Source organism: Ranitomeya imitator, chromosome 3 (assembly GCF_032444005.1).
Source record: "Ranitomeya imitator isolate aRanImi1 chromosome 3, aRanImi1.pri, whole genome shotgun sequence".
NCBI classification, from domain to species: Eukaryota; Metazoa; Chordata; class Amphibia; order Anura; family Dendrobatidae; genus Ranitomeya; species Ranitomeya imitator.
Window position 1 is genome coordinate 650755125 of NC_091284.1, and position 19324 is coordinate 650774448.

At 41.5% G+C, this 19324-nt stretch overlaps 1 protein-coding gene across 2 annotated transcripts in view; it reads left to right on the forward strand.

Annotated features, from left to right (window-relative positions):
* NAA16 (N-alpha-acetyltransferase 16, NatA auxiliary subunit) overlaps positions 1 to 18264 on the forward strand; it is a 71171-nt gene extending 52907 nt beyond the window's left edge. For both annotated transcript variants that reach the window (XM_069758211.1, XM_069758212.1), the window contains 10 exons: positions 4079 to 4248; positions 7662 to 7814; positions 8254 to 8382; positions 8681 to 8894; positions 10368 to 10561; positions 11599 to 11707; positions 13842 to 13940; positions 14047 to 14190; positions 14459 to 14556; positions 17249 to 18264. In XM_069758211.1, the coding sequence (XP_069614312.1) occupies positions 4079 to 4248; positions 7662 to 7814; positions 8254 to 8382; positions 8681 to 8894; positions 10368 to 10561; positions 11599 to 11707; positions 13842 to 13940; positions 14047 to 14190; positions 14459 to 14556; positions 17249 to 17449 (1511 nt within the window). In that variant the 3' untranslated portion in view covers positions 17450 to 18264. The remainder of the gene's footprint in view (positions 1 to 4078; positions 4249 to 7661; positions 7815 to 8253; positions 8383 to 8680; positions 8895 to 10367; positions 10562 to 11598; positions 11708 to 13841; positions 13941 to 14046; positions 14191 to 14458; positions 14557 to 17248) is intronic.
* Positions 18265 to 19324: the final 1060 nt, after the last annotated feature.

The following is a 19324-nucleotide window of genomic DNA, read 5'->3' on the forward strand; positions in this document are numbered from 1 at the left end:
TTCTCTGACCAAGAGATTGAATCCCTCCGTGTACACTCTGTGGCTCGGGGTGCTCGCAGGACCGATATACATGGTCCCTATCCTACATGGGAGCCGTCGGCTAGCAGGGGCCACAAGTATTCTAGAAACGTACAGGCGTCTAGAAACATACAGGCATCTAGAAAACAGAAGTTTTCGTTTCCTGCTCCCTCACCAATGATTTGATGACAACAAGGCTCTGAATATGGATTGGATATTGACTGAACTTGCCAGAGCTTCAGAGAAGAGTAACCAATCTCGAGTCTCAGAGTCTTTGTACATTGACAAAGACTCTGGTTCTACTCTAGACTACACAGTGTCCCTCATAAGGAGACTAAAACTCCCTCGTAGAGCATTTGCCATTCAGTCCGGATAAGCGATTCACTGGACAGAAGCCTCTACGCGGGATGCCATGCCTGGCCTGATTTTTAAGGGCGACGGGTCCTTTAAAGGGCACCGATCTCCCCACACCATCAACAGACGAGCACACGGAGTGTCGCCTCCATGTTTCCTCTCTGCCCCCAGGCCTAATGCCAGACAACCTGTCCTGTCCACCCTGAGACCTGAACTCTGTGGAAGTACAGAGGCACCCTTTTTGGCGTACGAACACCCCCCTCTGCATCACCACTATTTAGCAGATGATGCAAGAAGCCGGACAATTCCTCTCCACTTCCCTGGTAAGAGGTTGATGGATCGAGGGTTCCTAATTTTTATCTCTGCACCGTCAAAAGAGAGCGGCGATGGCAAGAGACTATGACCTGCTGGATGCAGCCACGCATTCTGCCACTGGGCAGATTAACTGGGTAGAATCTCCTGTGGTATACCTACCAGTATACCCGCCCGATTTATCATCAGTTAAAAATACCACGGACTGTCAGATAGCAAATCTGGTTCGTTCCGTCTTGCGGCTTCGGGTTCAGCGCTCTATCCTCCCTAGCCGCCGCATGGATTGCTAGAGCAATGGTCTCCTGGCTGGAGACCTTAACTACCTTGATTCACACCAGTAACAACTGGCCAATCAAATCTTTTGACCGGGAGACTGACAAGATCTAAGCGATCTTGGTTCCAAGAAGGGGAACGAAAAGTAACACCGACCTTGGACCCCAAACTTCTAACAACCTTTGACATGGTCCTCCTTCTTCGGATGGAGTTCCTCCGCTCAGCCATTACTTCAACAGATAAAGATGCAGTTTCCAGCATCCATCGACATTCGGGATGCTTACCCTCTTCAAAAATTCCTTCGCTTTTCCATTCGTGAACAGCATTTTCAAGTCACAACCTTGTCCTTCGGCCTTGCTTCCGCACCCAGAGTGTTCGCAAGGGTCATGGCGGATGTCATGTTTCTCTTGCATCCTTGAGGCATGCTCGTCCTGCCCTGTTTGGTCGACGGTCTAGCCGCCCTTCCAGGACTACGCTGAGTCGTCTATATCACTTGCAATACCCTCCCAACTGGGCTGGCAGCCAAACTTAGACAAGTTCTCCTCATTTGCAACCCAGCAGATATCCTTTATGAGGATGATCCTGCACACTTCCAGAAGGATTGTAATTCCCCCTCATGACAAGGTCACGGCCCTTCAACAGGGAGCTTGCACACTTGATTACTCATCCCCTCTTTTCATTCGATTTGCTAGGAGGGTTCTGAGGAAAAATGGTGACAATGGAAGCGGTTTCCTTCGCTCCGTTCGTTTTCAGCAAGTCTCACAGACTTTGACAATAGTATCTGAGCTCCTTCTTCATCCAGGACCTTTCTCCCGGTTCAATGGTTATTAGTAACTACCAATGCCAGTCTCCTTCTCCCTATCATTGCTCTGGAGATCCGTTCGGTAGTCCTACAGCAGGTCCACTGCTCTGGTGGGTCACCCTATCCGAATTCAAATGGGATAATGCCACGGCGGTGCCATATGTCAATCATTTAGCAGGTACTCACGGTCAGGCTCCATGACCGAGGTACCTCACATTCTCTGATGGGCCGAGACCTATCATTCGGTGATCTCCGCAGTATATATATCCCAGGAGTAGAACTCTGGACGGCAAACAAATTCAGCCGTCAGGGTTCCGCCTCAAGTCAGTGGGAACTTCATTCCGAGGTCTTCCATCAGATCTGCCTTCACCGGAGCTCTCCAGTTGTAGATCGGACTGCGTCCAGACTGAATGCCAATATACTCGAATTCGTGGTTCGGCCTCGAGATCCAAGAGCCATCGCACTGCATGCTCTGGTTCTGACTTGGTACCAGTTTCCATAACTCCCCTTCCACTACTTCTGAGAGCTCTTCGGATGCAGAAAGGGCCCCAGTGATCCTCCGAGATCCGCACTGACCTCGTCAGTTTTTGTTTGCGGAGCTAGTATCTTCCCACCTTATTGTAGCAAAACTGCAAGTAGGGACTTTCTCACAGAGCGTGTTCACATGTAGTTCTTCCCTATCGCATGCCCCTTTTTTTTTTTTTCTCTGCGATATCCTCACTCTGACGAGTCTTGGGAGCTAGCTCCCTGCTCTTTCAGACTTTTTTCCCTTATTACCTTCAAGGCAAGGTTGTCCTCAGGCCATCCCCATCCCTTGTTTACCAAGGTGGTATTGTATTACCACTGTTATGAGGGCATAGTTCTTCCCTCATCTCTTTCGGCACCAGTCCACAAAATGGAATGAGTTCCCCATATTTTGGACGAAGTGAGTGCTCTGAGTAGGTACGTCTCGAGGACGGCGTCCTTCCAAAGGTTGGACGCTTTATTTGGGCTTCCTGACGGTAAGAGGAAGGCTTCCTGACTTTTCCAGGAAGGGTTTAGCCGTTTCATCGGCTATGATAGCATGGTGGATTCTTTTCACCATCCAGGAGTCCTTCCGTGCTAGATGTCAGCCTATCTCCGAGGGTTCCAGGCACCAGGCGTCGGCAAAGCACCCCTGCAAGCTTGCGGATTCATCCAGTCCGCATGCATTCTTGAAGCACTATAATTCCCACACTTCCACAGATGTGAGTCTGGGCAGGCGGACTCTGCAGGCCGCGGTGGCGCACTTGTAAGTAGCGGTTACACAGGGCCTGATCTGATGTTGTCCCCACCCACGGTCTGTGTCCCCCAATGAGGCGAAGGAGAAATAGGGATTTTTGTGTACTCACCATAAAATCCTTTTCTCCGAGCCATTCATTGGGGGGCACAACTCCCACCCTGTTATTAGCTTATGCTTGTTTTTGTAATCTGACATGCTATACTCTCATATATAATATGACATGCTATACGCTCATATGTTATTATTGATCTCCTACTGCTTTTGCACCGAACTGGTTAGCTGAGAGCCAGCAAGAGGGTGTATAATGCAGAGGACGAGCTAACTTCTTTGTATCACTTAGTGGCAGCAGCATACACCCACGGTCGGTGTCCCCCAATGAATGGCTCGGAGAAAAGGATTTTACGGTGAGTACACAAAAATCCCTATTGTTTTGCATTTTGGGGACACTAGTTTTGTAAGGAAAAGTTGTTATTAGTTGCAGCTAGCAGAAATATTAAACCTGTTATTTAAAAAAAAAAATGATATTTAAAGCAATAAAGTAAACTAATATATTTTGTGGAAATCTACAATAAGGTTGTTGTTACTTCTGAACTATTCTGAAATAGGAGATGTTGTCATGTTCTGTTTAATTTGACTCTCTAAATTATAATTGCCACTGTCTTGAATTTTAAATCTATCATGTATTTTTCTCTACAATCACTTCTTTAGACTTTTTTTTTTTTTTTTTTTTTGAGGGTTTGGTATCCCCTCTGGCTGCAGTTTTTGGTTATTTTTTTTAATAATAATTAAAAAAAAATGAAAAAAAACAACACCTGCGCTTTACTTACCCCCTCCCTTTAGTCCAGTACTGAGTTTTTGCTGCTGCTCCCAGTGTCTGTTATTGACCGGGTCTTCAGTGCTAACATCACATGAACAGCTTTGTTGGACCCAGTGTGGGTGAGTAAAGCGCTTTTTTTTTTTTTCCAAAAACCTACTGCATCTGGAATCTGGTGTTTTCTGAAAATCCCTTTAATAAAAGAATAAGGTGCATAAAATCCCATTTGTTTTTACTCTTGCAGACAATGAGGAACAGGAACCACCCACGACCCTTTTGTGGGTGCGTTATTTCTTAGCACAGCATTTTGATAAACTTGGCCAGTGGTCTGTGGCATTAGACTACATCAATGCTGCCATTGCCAGCACTCCGACATTAATAGAACTCTTCTATATGAAAGCTAAAATCTACAAGGTATCGTTATGAAGCATGTCATTAATGTAATTCATCTCCTTTGTAATCGTTCTTCAGCTTTAGGATGGGGTCACACATCATGTTGTGTCATGTAGTAAAGTGGATCACTATTACTGCTGCTTGGGTGGAGGAACAACCTATAATGAAGTATCTATTTTTCAGCCTTTAAGTCATATAGAATGGGTATGTGTATATGTATGTGCTTGGGAGAAAAAAATATATATATTTTTTTTGTAGAAGCTCCCAAGTTTTTGAGGGAAATTTGGAGCGTTTCTACTCTAAAACGTCCTCAAAAAACCCTGTGTGTATATACCCTTACATAAGTTGAAAAAAAGACACATCCATCAAGTTTAACTTTGCTCCACCAGTTGTACCTTCTCTATCACTGCGAAGAGATAAAGATATGTACCTGCACTATATGGTATAATACATTAGATGAATATTAAGTGTGTTATTTACCTGTTTAATGTGGGCAATACTCCAATTGCTTTTGTGTTGAGGTGGGTCAAATCTGAAGTTATATAGGATCGAGTGTTTAATGAAGGCAACACTTTGATTGATTTATGTTGAGGTGGGTCAAATCTGAAGTTATATAGGATCGAGTGTTTAATGAAGGCAACACTTTGATTGATTTATGTTGAGGTGGGTCAAATCTGAGGTTGTGTAGGCAAGCACAACAGTGGACTCACTATGACGATTGTTTAAAGCAAACTCATCTAGTGGTAAAAAAGATCACCAATCCTCCTGGTTATCTGACACAAAACATCTGAGGTATGTCTCCAAACTTTGGTTTAGGTGTTCAGTCTGACCATTTGTTTGAGGTTGGAATGCCAAGAAAAAGAATAGATGCATCCCCAGTATGGCGTCCGCCTTCTGGGACAACACATATGGCAGCTCTCGCAGGAGCTTCAGTCTGGAGGCTTCCTTCCTTCACACATGTGTGCCATATGTGTTGTCCCAGAAGGCGGATGCCGTACTGGGGATGCATCTATCCTTTTTCTTGGCATTCCAACCTCAAACAAATGGTCAGACTGAACACCTAAACCAAAGTTTGGAGACATACCTCAGATGTTTTGTGTCAGATAACCAGGAGGATTGGTGATCTTCTTTACCACTAGCTGAGTTTGCTTTAAACAATCATCATAGTGAGTCCACTGTTGTGCCTACACAACCTCAGATTTGACCCACCTCAACATAAATCAATCGGAGTATTGTCCACATTAAACAGGTAAAGAACACTCTTATTATTCATCTAATGTATTATACCATATAGCGCAGGTACATATCTTTATCTCTTCGTAGTCATTGATTCCCCGGTGTGGTTCAGGGCTCTACCTGCAGCTGTCTCTCTATATTTACATTAGCGCCGCTACCATTCTAACTCTTTTCTTCTCTATCACTAGATTATTTATAACCCACAATGCCATTTGTTGTGAGACAAGCATCCAGCCCTTCTATAAATGGTGTTCTAATGCCTGCCATTGCTACCCGTAGGGCTTTCACCGGTCTCTATACTGTAACTGTGGAGAATCCTTTCCTTCTTAGCTGCTGGAATTGCCTTTATTCCACACGCAAAAAAGTTCCCTGGTCCTTTGTAAAACCTTTGGCTGGAATAAATCATGTGCCAGTCTTTGTACGTACCACACATTTATTTATACATATAAATAAGATCACCTTTTTTTCTAAGCTAAACCAGACTAACTTTTCCAACCTCTCGTCATATGAGAGGCCTTTCCTTCCCATCTAGTTATCTAGTTGCCGCCTTTGAACCGACTATAACTTCCCAATAAACTAACTGCCACATTCTTATTTACCGCTATGGACTGTAAACCGCACAGACCGGGCCCTGCTCTCACAAGAGCATTTACTACAAAGTATACAGTCCTAATAACCCCAAAACATGAGAGCGGAAAGAAAAGCCCAAACGAGTTTCTTGTGCCTGAGAAGATTTTATTCAATATTATAAAATTGTTAGTTCTGGCTAGTACAATTATTTATGGCAAAGTGCTGTATAAATTGCATGGGTACGCATAGGAGTTAATCCAGTATATTAAGGTATAATCAAAGAAGCACAAATTGCAAGAATGGTAGGAGATATAGTAAAATAGGAATGTACTGGGTATCCCATATAGAGTGCTAGTACTATTCCTATTTTACAATATCTCTTTTATATTATTGAATAAAATATTTACAGTCACAATATACTCTTTTGTTTGGGCTTTAGTTTATGCCGCCACGTTTTTGATACTTTTGGAGCTTTAGTCCTGGTTACTCATATAGTGCATCTAAGTTTAGAAGTTATGTTGTGTTTAAAGCACCACTCCAGGTTTTTTTTTTAATAGCAGGGCTGGAGTGGTGCCACTAATCTAAGTTCCCTGCTCTTTGTACTATACTCACCAGCTGCCGTCTTCTTCTGTTCTCCGCGCTGCTCCTGCCGGTCCCCAGCAGTGTGTTTGTGGGTGAGCTGGAAGTCACACCTCAATGTGAGTCTATAAGAAGAAACAAGGCTCTCATCTCATAGACTTGCACTGAGAGCTTGTGACTGTTACCTCTGACTTCTGGTCAGTCGGAAGTTGTGATCACAAGATGACGGTGCAGGACTGGAGTGGCCCTGGGAAGAGCTGAAGACTTGAGTATAAGACTGGGGCCAGGGAAGTTAGATTAGTAGCATAGCGCCAATGCTGGAGTGGTGCTATACAGTATACAATCCAGGCAAGCCTCCGTGTGTATTTTATTCTTGTCTTTGAAATCCCCACAGTCCAGATGTTATGCAAATGTGAATTACAAAAACTTTGTACATATTGTAATTGAAAGCTGTTTTTAAAATAAGTGTTCCCAATCTTATTGTATTTTTGTGCCCCCCAAAAGCTACATCGAAATGCGTGAAATATATTTTGTCCCATAGGAGATGTTCTGGGCGCACCTCCAAGAATCATGCCTTTAGAAAAATGGGAAACTAATGAAAAACCATAGCTAAAGCACCTTCACTAAAGTGCAGTTGTCACCACAATTCACACTGTGCTGTTGTTTGCTGCACGGGGGCAGCTTTACATGTACAAAAGGTTTTGGCATAAACTGCATCAGAATTGTGGCGCATTGAGCATGGGAAATCTCCCCCAATGTTTCCACACGTAAAGGAGAATGGTCTCATTCACGGACAACAAAGAGCTTGTAAATGACAAAATGTTAAAAGTAAAGTATATAAGGAAATGTTATAACTTCTCTATTCAGGGAAGTTGCTTTCTTTACGTAAAACCAGTCCCAGTCTTAGAACAGATTCCTATTCTGTCAGTGATCCATTGTCTGAATTTAAGGATCTTCTAATTCTGAAATTCGCTTGTGACTTTATGTACCTTGCAGTGCAGAGTTAACGAGCACTTAGGAGGTAATTACCACGATTTGTCTATCGCCAGCATATAGGAAACCTTAAAGAAGCTGCCAAGTGGATGGATGAAGCTCAGTCTCTGGACACTGCGGACCGATTTATTAACTCCAAATGTGCAAAGTACATGCTGCGGGCCGACATGATTCAGGAGGCAGAAGAGATGTGCTCCAAGTTTACAAGGGTACACACTGATCATACAGTAAAGTTATTTTTGTGAATATGGTTGGACAGAATATGTATCTCAATCCTCTATCTCAAAAGAAAGAAAAAAAAGAAACACCCTTGTATGCATTAGATGAAATTGTGAGCTTGCCAATGTTCCGCAGGAACCGCCAACCATCTGAAGTGTATCCCCCACCTCTTGAATGTCCCGGGACAGATGTCATGAGATGCTAGGATCGAGCAGTTGGAATTTCAGTGCCTGTTCCTTGTTTTTAAGACAGATAAGCCACAGCCAAAGGCCCCTTTCTTAGCCACACGTTCCCCTTCTTTGAACGCTTGGCCGAGTCGAGCATGAGTGTGGTAGAGACAGGAGAGATAGCTGTGAGCCTAGCGAACATTATCTCATGTGTAAGGTGATCCATTGGTAGAAAATCCCTTCTGTAACTTGCTTCTTTCAGGAAGGCACCCCGGCAATGGAGAATTTGAATGAGATGCAATGCATGTGGTTCCAGACTGAGTGTGCCACTGCTTACCAGCGACTAGGGAAGTTTGGGGAAGCATTAAAGAAATGCCATGAGATTGAAAGGGTAAGTTTGTACTTCAAACTAATTTTGTAGGTTATAGAATCTTCAAAATAATTCACTAACACATAATAGACTAGTAGAATTGTACAGTCATAATTGACTATCTACTCTCTTCCACGTCTAGTAGGGGATGAAAATCCATGTCTGAATTTCGGGATCGGATATTGAATTAATCAAATGTTACTAAATATTTGTCACTATAGTCCCCTGCATAGAAAACCATGGTCATCCACAATTAGGATGAATCAGTTTTACTAAGGATTATTTCCTTGTTTTTACTAGATGTTCTTCTCTTTTTTAGCATTTTTTTGAAATCACGGATGACCAGTTTGACTTCCACACATATTGTATGAGGAAAATGACACTGCGGGCCTATGTAGATCTGCTACGGTTGGAAGATGTATTGCGAAAGCATGCTTTTTATTTCAAAGCAGCGCAGACTGCCATAGGAATCTACCTAAAGCTGCACGAAAGTCCCTTAATGAATGAGAGCAAAGAGCAGGAAGTTAACTCGGGTATGTGTGCACTGATTGAATTAGTGACCGAGAGGGTGTTATTATTGGTAAGCCGTGAAATGGCAAAACATGCAAAAATGAAGAAAAAAAAATATCCTCTTTAAAAAAGTAAATTGCAGCTACAGAGTTGAGTAAAACTTAGGTTGTTTTTTTTTCATTTCTCCTCTGTGTTTCAGAAATATTAGCTTGTAAAGTTTAGATTTGTTATATTATGGTTTAACTGGGTATTACCCAGTGGGGGTGTACTTCTTCCCCTGCATAATATTGACCAATCATAAGCAATGTAGTGGGAAAAAGAACACACCCTCCTCTCGGATTTCTGCACCTACTGTGTAGAGATACGCGAGTCAGCTCTTCATATTACAGACTTTTCCAGATCTCATCTCACAGCAGTTAGTGTGGGAGGAGGGTGAAGGCTGACAACACTGGAAATTGGGAACTGGAAGAGCTTGTAATGATAACTGTGCTCTGCTGTATCTCTACACAATAGCTGCAGATATCTGTGCGGAGAGGAGGCTGCGTTCTTCTTTTTTTTTCTTTTTTTTTCTTTTCACCTGCATGATGCTGCCTGTTTATGATTTGTCTCTGTAGGAGTAGTGTACTTCTTTCCCTTCTTGAGGCTGACCAATCTTTGGTAACAACCAGTTGAACTATAATCTAAATTAAAACCTAAACCTTACAAGCGAATATCTCCTCAACAGACAGAAGAAATATAAAAAAAAGGAGCAAAACTATGTTTTACTCAGCTCGTCAACCAGTATAACGTGCTCCAGCCAGTGATGGGTCATCTCTAAATAATGATATTATATAATTCCTCTTCCTTTTAGTATTCTTAAATTGTATTCGGCCATTTCATGTGTAGCAGATGCTTGCTGAACAGCTCTTATGGCAGTCATTATAGTGCCAATAAGGGCTGTTACCAAGCTTACCACTGACCCTGAATGGTAAATGCGTTATGGAATGTGTCTGTGGATAATAATGGTGTGTGTATGATTTACATCTTAAGTTTAATGCATACATTTGTATAAAACAGTACACTACAACAGATAAATCAACGCTGTAGTAAGAGAAGGCAGACTTAGTTTTACAGTGAATCTCCACTGTTCACACTATATTATTATAGGCCCCAAATTCTGTTCTTCTATTGGTATCCGTTTCGTTTTTCTGATGCAGAGTTTATAATCCTCTGTATAGACGCAGATTGACAACATAATACACTGGCCACCTACAGTCCCCACTAGAGGGCGCAGTTTTAATACGGAGTTAAGAATCCGTATCCCCTGTAAGCCCCCAGTTCTCTGCTATGCAGGGAATTTGGAGCAGTGTATCAAAAGAATGGAGCACCGACTGCTATATAGATATATCTAGATACATAATATAAATATAATTGACTTATTTAGGCTGATGGCTGTGTTGAAATACGTTCTTCGTGTCATCAGCAATAACAAGAACATCAATTGATTTTGTATTTAGAAAACCTTTCTGCAAAAGAGCTTAAGAAGGTGCTGAGTAAGCAAAGGAGAGCTCAGAAGAAAGCCAAACTGGAAGAAGAGAGGAAACACGCCGAGCGAGAACGCCAGCAAAAGAATCAGAAGAAGAAGAGGGATGAAGAGGAAGAAGATACCAGTGGGCCTAAAGAGGAGCTAGTCCCTGAGAAACTGGAAAGGGTAGGCTGGCCTGTGATACTACAGTCTATGATTCCTATACATTTAGATGGTTTCTGGCTTAGGGAGGTATACAGTATATCTCCAGTATTACCATACTTATGGTTGACACTCTTGCTACCGACATTGGTGTTTTCTTATCTGAAGGCTTACGGTGTCAGCTTAGGTTACCATCTGAGGTTATTTGCATCCAGCATCCCTGCAAAATCATTACATATTGATCTGGTCTTATTAGTTATGAATACAAAGTATACTTGGTTGTCCGAACCATGGAGAGAGTATAACGTGCACAATCCTTTCTGGTTTCTCACAATCCACGTGGTCTGCAAGCGATTGCAACCATTGTTAGGATTCCGCATGTTGCACGCCCTCCCTAATCTCTACCACAGCCTTTACCCCTTTAGTGTGTTCCTGGCTCCTGTATTAGCCACGGTATTTGCCACATATGTACAGTTACAAGCCCCACCAATGGGCTCCATTCTCAAGATGAATGTCCCATTGGCGGGTCTGGCATAAACTATACATGTATGGCATATCCTGTGCCTCCGCCATTATTGCACAAAGTGGGAATTTTTGATGCAGTTGTAATTATGAGCATCTCACTTTCACTGACATTAGTTATTACTGAAAAAGAGACACTTTGTCCATTGAACTAATACTTAGGTGCTATAGAAGCCAAACTGCCCAGTCATAATTTTCCTTTGGTGGTCAAGAAGCACCAGGTGATGTTATTGAGATGTTCCTGCTTACAAGAGAAGAACAGATTTTCTAAGTGCAAACATCATATGATAAGTTTTGTAGTCTTGTTATGCTTCTTACTTGCTGTAAGCCTCACTGTTAAGTTATCAAAATTGAGATCCTCTCCATGACCATAGAAAATAATGTCTTTTGTCAATTTTTTGTAAAACTGTTATTTGTCGTAATGAATAGTGATAATGCATTCATGATCACAAGAATGTGCCTGGATATGGTAAGAAGATATCACAATGATACAATGTGACACATGTACATTTCACACTTCTTTTTGTTTTTTAAAACAGGCGGAAAACCCTCTAGAAGAAGCAATCAAATTCCTCACCCCATTGAAAACTCTTGCATCTAACAATATCCAAACACATTTATTGGCATTTGAGATCTATTTTAAAAAAGGTAAAGAAATAACCAGCAAAGTTTTATATAGTTAACAATTTATATCCTGGTAAACAACGTGATACAGGCTGTTGTAGTATGCTCTTTTTTTTCTAGAATTGGGCTCTGTTCACATTAGCATCATGGATTATGTGTAGAATGGAAGCCATATTCTGTTAATGGATCCTTTTTAACTAACATATCTAAGCAAACAGTGATAGACCCCATTAACTTTCCAATATAATGTTTCCAATATTTTTGACAGATGGATTCATTACAGTCAAAATTAGTAGATACAGATGTATCAAGCACCAAACTAATGTTTGATTCGCGCTAGCAAACAGTGTTTATGCGATTTGCCGAACTTGACAGTTTATTAACTTAGTATTCTAGCGGCCACTTAATGGTCATTTGGCAGAACGAGTGTACATATGTCACTTGTTACATCTGTTGTTTGATGAAGCGGTATGAAGCCCAGATGTGAACAGAGCCCAAATCCTATAAGGACTGCAAGTTGATACAATTTTATTGGTTTAAGTTTAACCCCTTCACGACATGCGCCGTACTAGTACGGCGCATGCCGTGTCACCCCCTTTGACGTGGGCTCCGGCGGTGAGCCCACATCAAAGTCGCGACATGTCAGCTGTTTTGTACAGCTGACATGTGCGCGCAATAGCGGCGGGTGAAATCGCTATTCACCCGCCGCTATTAACCTGTTAAATGCCGCTGTCAAACGCAGACAGCGGCATTTAACCGGCGCTTCCGGCCGGGCGGCCAGAAATGATGTAATCGCCGACCCCCGTCACATGATCAGGGGTCGGCGATGCATCAGGAAGGTAACCATAGAGGTCCTGGAGACCTCTATGGTTACTGATGCCGGCCTGCTGTGAGCGCCCCCCTGTGGTCGGCGCTCACAGCACACCTGCATTTCAGCTACATAGCAGCGATCTGATGATCGCTGCTATGTACCAGAGCCGATCAGGCTATGCCAGCTTCTAGCCTCCCATGGAGGCTATTGAAGCATGGCACAAGTAAAAAAAAAAAAAAAATGTTTTTAAAAATATGAAAAAATATAAAAAATATAAAAGTTTAAATCACCCCCCTTTCGCCCCATCCTAAATAAAACAATTAAAAAAAAAAAAAAGAACTACACGTATTTGGTATCGCCGCGTCCAGAATCGCCCGATCTATCAATAAAAAAAAGCATTAACCTGATCGCTAAACAGCGTAGCGAGAAAAAAATCCGAAACGCCTGAATTACGTTTTTTTGGTCGCCGTGACATTGCATTAAAATGCAATAACGGGCGATCAAAAGAACGTATCTGCACCGAAATGGTATCATTAAAAACGTCAGCTCGGCACGCAAAAAATAAGCCCTCACCCGACCCCAGATCACGAAAAATGGAGACGCTTCGGGTATCGGAAAATGGCACTTTTTGCTTAAAAAAAAAAAAACATTTAATTTTTTTTCACCACTTGGATAAAAAATAACTTAGACATGTTAGATGTCTAGGAACTCGTAATAACCTAGAGAATCACAATGGCAGGTCAGTTTTAGCATTTAATGAACCTAGCAAAAAAACCAAGCAAAAAACAAGTGTGGGATTGCACTTTTTTTGCAATTTCACCGCACTTGGAATTTTTTCCCCGTTTTCTAGTAAAAGACATGGTAAAACCAATGGTGTCGTTCAAAAGTACAACTCGTCCCGCAAAAAATAAGCCCTCACATGACCATATTAAAGGAAAAATAAAAAAGTTATGGCTCTGGGAAAGAGGGAAGTGAAAAATGAAAACGCAAAAACGAAAAAGGGCCGCGACTTGAAGGGGTTAAAGCTATGAGACAAATGTTGTTGTTGTTATTATTTTATTTATTATTATAGCGCCATTTATTCCATGGTGCTTTACATTTGAAAAGGGGTGTGCATAATAAAAACAAGTATAATAATCTTGAACAAAATGAGTCACCGACTGGTACAATAGGAGAGAGGACCCTGCTCGCGAGGGCTCACGGTCTACAATATGTATGTCCCTTTGGCCTCAAAGGGTTAACTTACATGTGTTTTTGTGTATTTATATTGTAATAATGTTTTTGGGTTTTTTTTTAATTATTATTTCTATTACTTTTAATTTAACATTGTCATTTCTTCAATCATAGGAAAATTCCTCTTGATGTTGCAGTCTGTGAAAAGAGCATTTTCTATAGATAGAAATTACCCATGGTTGCATGAGTCTTTAATACGCTTCTCAAAATCAGGTAATCCTGGCAATCCGAGCTGCCACTATTTTTATTTTCGGTATATGGAATTCTCTTCCTCGGACCCTGCTGCTTTCATGATACTGATTGTTTTCCATGCCTCCAGTTTCAGATCACAGTAATCTGCCTGACATAGTGATTAAAGTACTGTTACATGAAATGAAGATCATCTTTACCAACAAGAATCTGGAAAGCTTCAATGAAGAGTTTCTCAAAAACAATCCTACCTCCATTCAGCATTTACTTTCAGGTACAATGTAGAATTGATGAATTCACTCTCTGTTACCAAAAAGAAATGAGGAAAAGGCATGAAATGGTTTTGTCATCCCAGATCTCCAGCTGTGATATCCACATATTCTTAATGGACATCTGAATAGGATGTAAAATACACCTAAAAGGTCCTTGGTGAATGCATGCATTGCTTCAGAAGCGGACCTCCTAAACACAGACAGGGCAAAGAGTGCATGAGTCTAGAAAAACAACAAAACTAGGAATAATCTTTTTATTGTTTCCTACAGGTGCAAAAATGATGTATCATTTGGACAAGTCGAGACAAGAGAAGGCGATTGCCATAGCTACAAGACTTGATGATACTCTAATTGACAGGAATGTACAGGTAAGCCATGTAACACAGCCGCTTTTCTTACAGTCATCACTGACTTGACCTCTTTGTCTGCGCATTCTTACAATCAAGGATGTCCATTACATGACCGTCAATATAATTTAATTAATTACGACTTGTACTGAATGTTTTCTTAGGGTGCTTTCACATTGCATTTAGGAAACTGTTCATTGTCCCCATCTGGCTTGTGTCCGATCTCCCCCCAAAAAAACGGGATTTGGGGCCATAAATTATAAGGGATGTCTGACAGAACGGCCATGTGCCCTGTCGTGCATCAGTAGATGCAATCTGCTACGTCTGGGTGTCCACCACCAGTGTGTATGCCAGAAAATGATGCACGACACAGCACACATTCGCTCCATCGACACTATTATAGTCTATGGCCCTGTCTGTGCACACGACTGAATCCCATTTTGTGGGGGGTTCGGACGCAGCCTCAATGGGAGGCAATGGACGGGTGCTTAAACACAGTGTGAAACACCCTTACAAAATTATATATCAGCCTGCTCCGCTTCTATCACTATAACTTGCTGCTGTCAAGTTACAAAGCATGTTCAATATAGCAAGTTTGTTTCAAGCCCAATAGTTGAAATCCATGGCAAATATTCAAAAAATATTTTAAGGTGTTTTAATACCTTCATTTTTTTTTTTTAAACGCAAATCCGCCCTGTGGTTTTTTTTGGGGGTTTTTTTTCACTTTGGAATTTATTTTTACACCATTTTTCTGTACATTGTATGGTAAAATGAAAAACCTAAAATTGGCTGCGGATAATTTAATACTTCTCATTATCAGAAATGTTCAAGCAGTGAATTCTACCAGCAGAACAATTGTACAAATGTACTGCACTTACAATGCTCTAATGGTGGGTGGGGGCAGCTATCATCGTGAAGGCCTGGATCAGACGCGGGGGGGGGAAAAAAAAATGTCCACTTTTCGCCAGGATGCTGCAGTGTTTGGGCGCTATATCCTTTACTTAACATCAGTGATTTTCTTGTATGTAAAAATACAAAAAGCAAAGCATCTCCTAGCCATGACCGTATTAATAACAGATTGCACATAGATGGCAGCTTTGTTCTTTCCGTGATTTGAGTGATGCGTGATCCAAAAATGGACATGTCTCCATGATGTCTTTGTGGACACGGTTCTCTAAAAACCACGAACATGTAAACTGCCCCAAAGTCTATAATGGATAGTTGTTCTATCTATGAAAAACTAGGCTGGAACACGTGAAAACCAGATGTCTGAATGCGGCCTTATAGAATTTGTGCCTCGTGTTAGAGCTAAAATGTTAAGAGTTTATTCACTCAATGTGGAATTGTCACCCTTCGTATGCTTACTGGGATATGTCGAGGATATGAGTACTGATGAGTATGACAAGATGGCAGTGTCACGCATGTTATATATGGCAAGGAAATTAATAGCCCAGAACTGGATGTCTGATCTGGCGCCTCCGGTATCAGAATTTATAAACAAAATCAATTGGCTGTTGTATGGAGAAGGGTATTTATCTAAAAAGGTGCTATCTCTAAATTTGATCAACTGTGTGATCCGTGGATTGATAGTCCTGGATTAGTGGCAAAGGTTCGGTTTAGGTCTGTTCTAATTATTGCGCTTAATCATTCTTCTAATATGCGACACATGATGCCTCCCACTGGGCTTCTCTAGTATTAGCCTAAAGGTACCTTCACACTAAACGACGCTGCAGCGATACCGACAACGATCCGGATCGCTGCAGCGTCGCTGTTTGGTCGCTGGAGAGCTGTCACACAGACAGTTCTCCAGCGACCAACGATCCCGAGGTCCCCGGTAACCAGGGTAAACATCGGGTTACTAAGCGCAGGGCCGCGCTTAGTAACCCGATGTTTACCCTGGTTACCATCCTAAAAGTAAAAAAACCAAACGCTTCATACTTACCTTCCGCTGTCTGTCCTCAGCGCTGTGCTTCTCTGTACTGGCTGTGAGCACAGCGGCCGGAAAGCAGAGCGGTGACGTCACCGCTGTGCTTTCCGGCCGCTGTGCTCACAGTGAGTGCAGGAAAGCTGACGGCGAGGGGACAGACAGCTGAAGGTAAGTATGAAGCGTTTGTTTTTTTTACTTTTAGGATGGTAACCAGGGTAAACATCGGGTTACTAAGCGCGGCCCTGCGCTTAGTAACCCGATGTTTACCCTGGTTACCAGCGAAGACATCGCTGAATCGGTGTCACACACGCCGATTCAGCGATGTCAGCGGGAGAGCCAGCGACCAAAGAAAGTTCTGGCCCTCTAGCCCCGACCAACGACATCACAGCAGGATTCTGATCGCTGCTGCGTGTCAAACTGAACGATATCGCTAGCGAGGACGCTGCAACGTCACGGATCGCTAGTGATATCGTTTAGTGTGAAGGTACCTTTAGATGTCTGATGTTAATTTGATTTAGAATCTGTTTACCCATAGAAAACAATCTCCTTGTGCAGAACCAGGGAACATTACATGTATTTTATACTTTAAGGGTGTTGTATGTTGGGGCCTGGGGTGGGGACTATGTTCTTTAAGACAAGTGATGTTGTTTTTTGAAAAATTGTCCAAGACAAATAAAAATATTTGATTTAAAGAAAGCTGAAATGCCATTGATTAGGTGAGTGAGTAATGAATGTGTAGTTCAGGCGCCTTTATCATCTTGTCCTGTGGTTATCTCTCCTACACAGGGCCTGACGCGGGTTTTGGAAGCACTCCTTGATGGAAGCTTTGGAAGCTGTAATACTCGGTACGAGGAGTACCGGGCGGCCTGCCATAGACTTTTCCCATTTACCCCAGCCTTTCTGCTCTCTGCGAATGAAGAGGACTGTAACAGCGTGCAGATAAACCATACAGCTCTTAACCATGATGTGTTCTGTAACGAAATGTAGCACAATGACCAGACTTCTTCAGGAAACACATCTTCAGGGTTCACATGCATCGGGATGCATGGCACATAAGAATGTGGTTCGCTTTTTGACCATGGCCTTTCATCCTTTCTCTCTGAGCCTCCCAAAGAAAGGCCAAAATATGACGTTATATCAATATCTCTCACTTGTACAACAGTAGAGTTTTCAGCCTTTTCTGTGGATTCTGGAAGGAGTCGTTCTTTTCCTTCTTCCTCCGCAATATGGACATTGCGACACGGCGGATTGCTTTCCTAGAATGTTGCGTCTCTAGACCTATACTGACAATATTTGTTCACATGTAGCACTTCTATTCAGAAAAAAAGTACTCTTAGCTTGAAGGTTTTTACATTTTTGGGGGAGTGATTTTAAACTGTTTTAATTTTTCTATAACTTCTCCTGTAAGTGAAACATTATGTGTCATTGATCCAGATGGGCAGCACTGCTATACTGTGCTGCCTAATGGTATATGTGTTTGCCAACCATAGACGTTAACCAACCAAATTGTTTCATGTCAGAAGAAAAAGCAACGAACCATGGAAGCAATATCAAACCAGAGTGGCTGTATTTTCTTGTATCTCTCGTGTGTTGTGAAGAGTTTCACGGATGCGTTTTCAATCGGTTGTGTCAGCCGCGGTCACTGAGTGCTTTCTGCCGCTTTCCTTCTTCAGAATCACGATTTTTGCTGTGTTAAGAATGGATTGAAAATGTAAAAGAGTTGAGCCATTGTCTAAGATGTATGGTAAAATGTCGAATGTATCGTCCACCTGTCAGAGAATCATAAATTCTTATCAGCCATATTTGTCCGTGCTCCTCTCAGAGATAATCTGCCAAAGCTGATCCCCACCGTTTTACGCTAATTTTATTATAAATAGGTGCAGTCCTCTTCATGTTAGTTTGTCTTAAAGGGTTGTTCAGTCTCCAAACATTGTTTGTGTTTTACATGCTAATTTATAAAATGTACTAATGTACTTTTATTATGAGCCCGGTGTCCTATTTTCTGCGCTATTGTTGCAGAACCTCCCAGTTCGTTCAGACAAAGAAGGGAACGGCCGGCTCCTTTCAGTTGGCACGTAACTGTTAATGTGCAAGGATTTGGCTATTTGACTTGAAGAAGGGGTGAACCTAAATAATGCGCGGTCATTGTTGATGCAGAGAAGGGGGGATGGCTTAGCTATTGATTGGAGCCTGAAATTTTCTATGCCAGAAGTACATCAGAATCGGCCATAAAATCAGGACTCTAGATGTTTTCTTTTTATAAATTAGCATTTTAATCAAATTTATACAAGTTTTTATCTGATTGATTGAACAACCCATTAAGTATTATAAGAGCTCAGTATTCTTGATATATGGCTCCAAATATCCTGTATAGTTAGGTAACCTGCTGTTTGCCTGCATCACCTAGAAGGAGATTGGGGACGTACAGTGAGTTACCTATGTAGCTCAATAATAACCCAGTGTGCAGTAATCTGCATGACACCCCACTTATTATCTGCAACGCTGCATCAGTAAAACAGCACAAGCATTACAAATCTGTATTAAGAAATTATTCAGCAGGGCATTTTGGTCCTATATATCTATATATATCTATATATATCTATATATATATATATATATATATATATATATATATATATATATATATATATATATATATATATATATATATAGATATATATATATAGATATATATATATATAGATATATATATATAGATATATATATATATATCTATATATATATATATCTATATATATATATCAGTAGTGCCAATTCCCAGGTGCCGATATAGAGATCTAGATATCTATCTAGATCTAGATATCTATCTAGATCTAGATATCTATCTAGATCTAGATATCT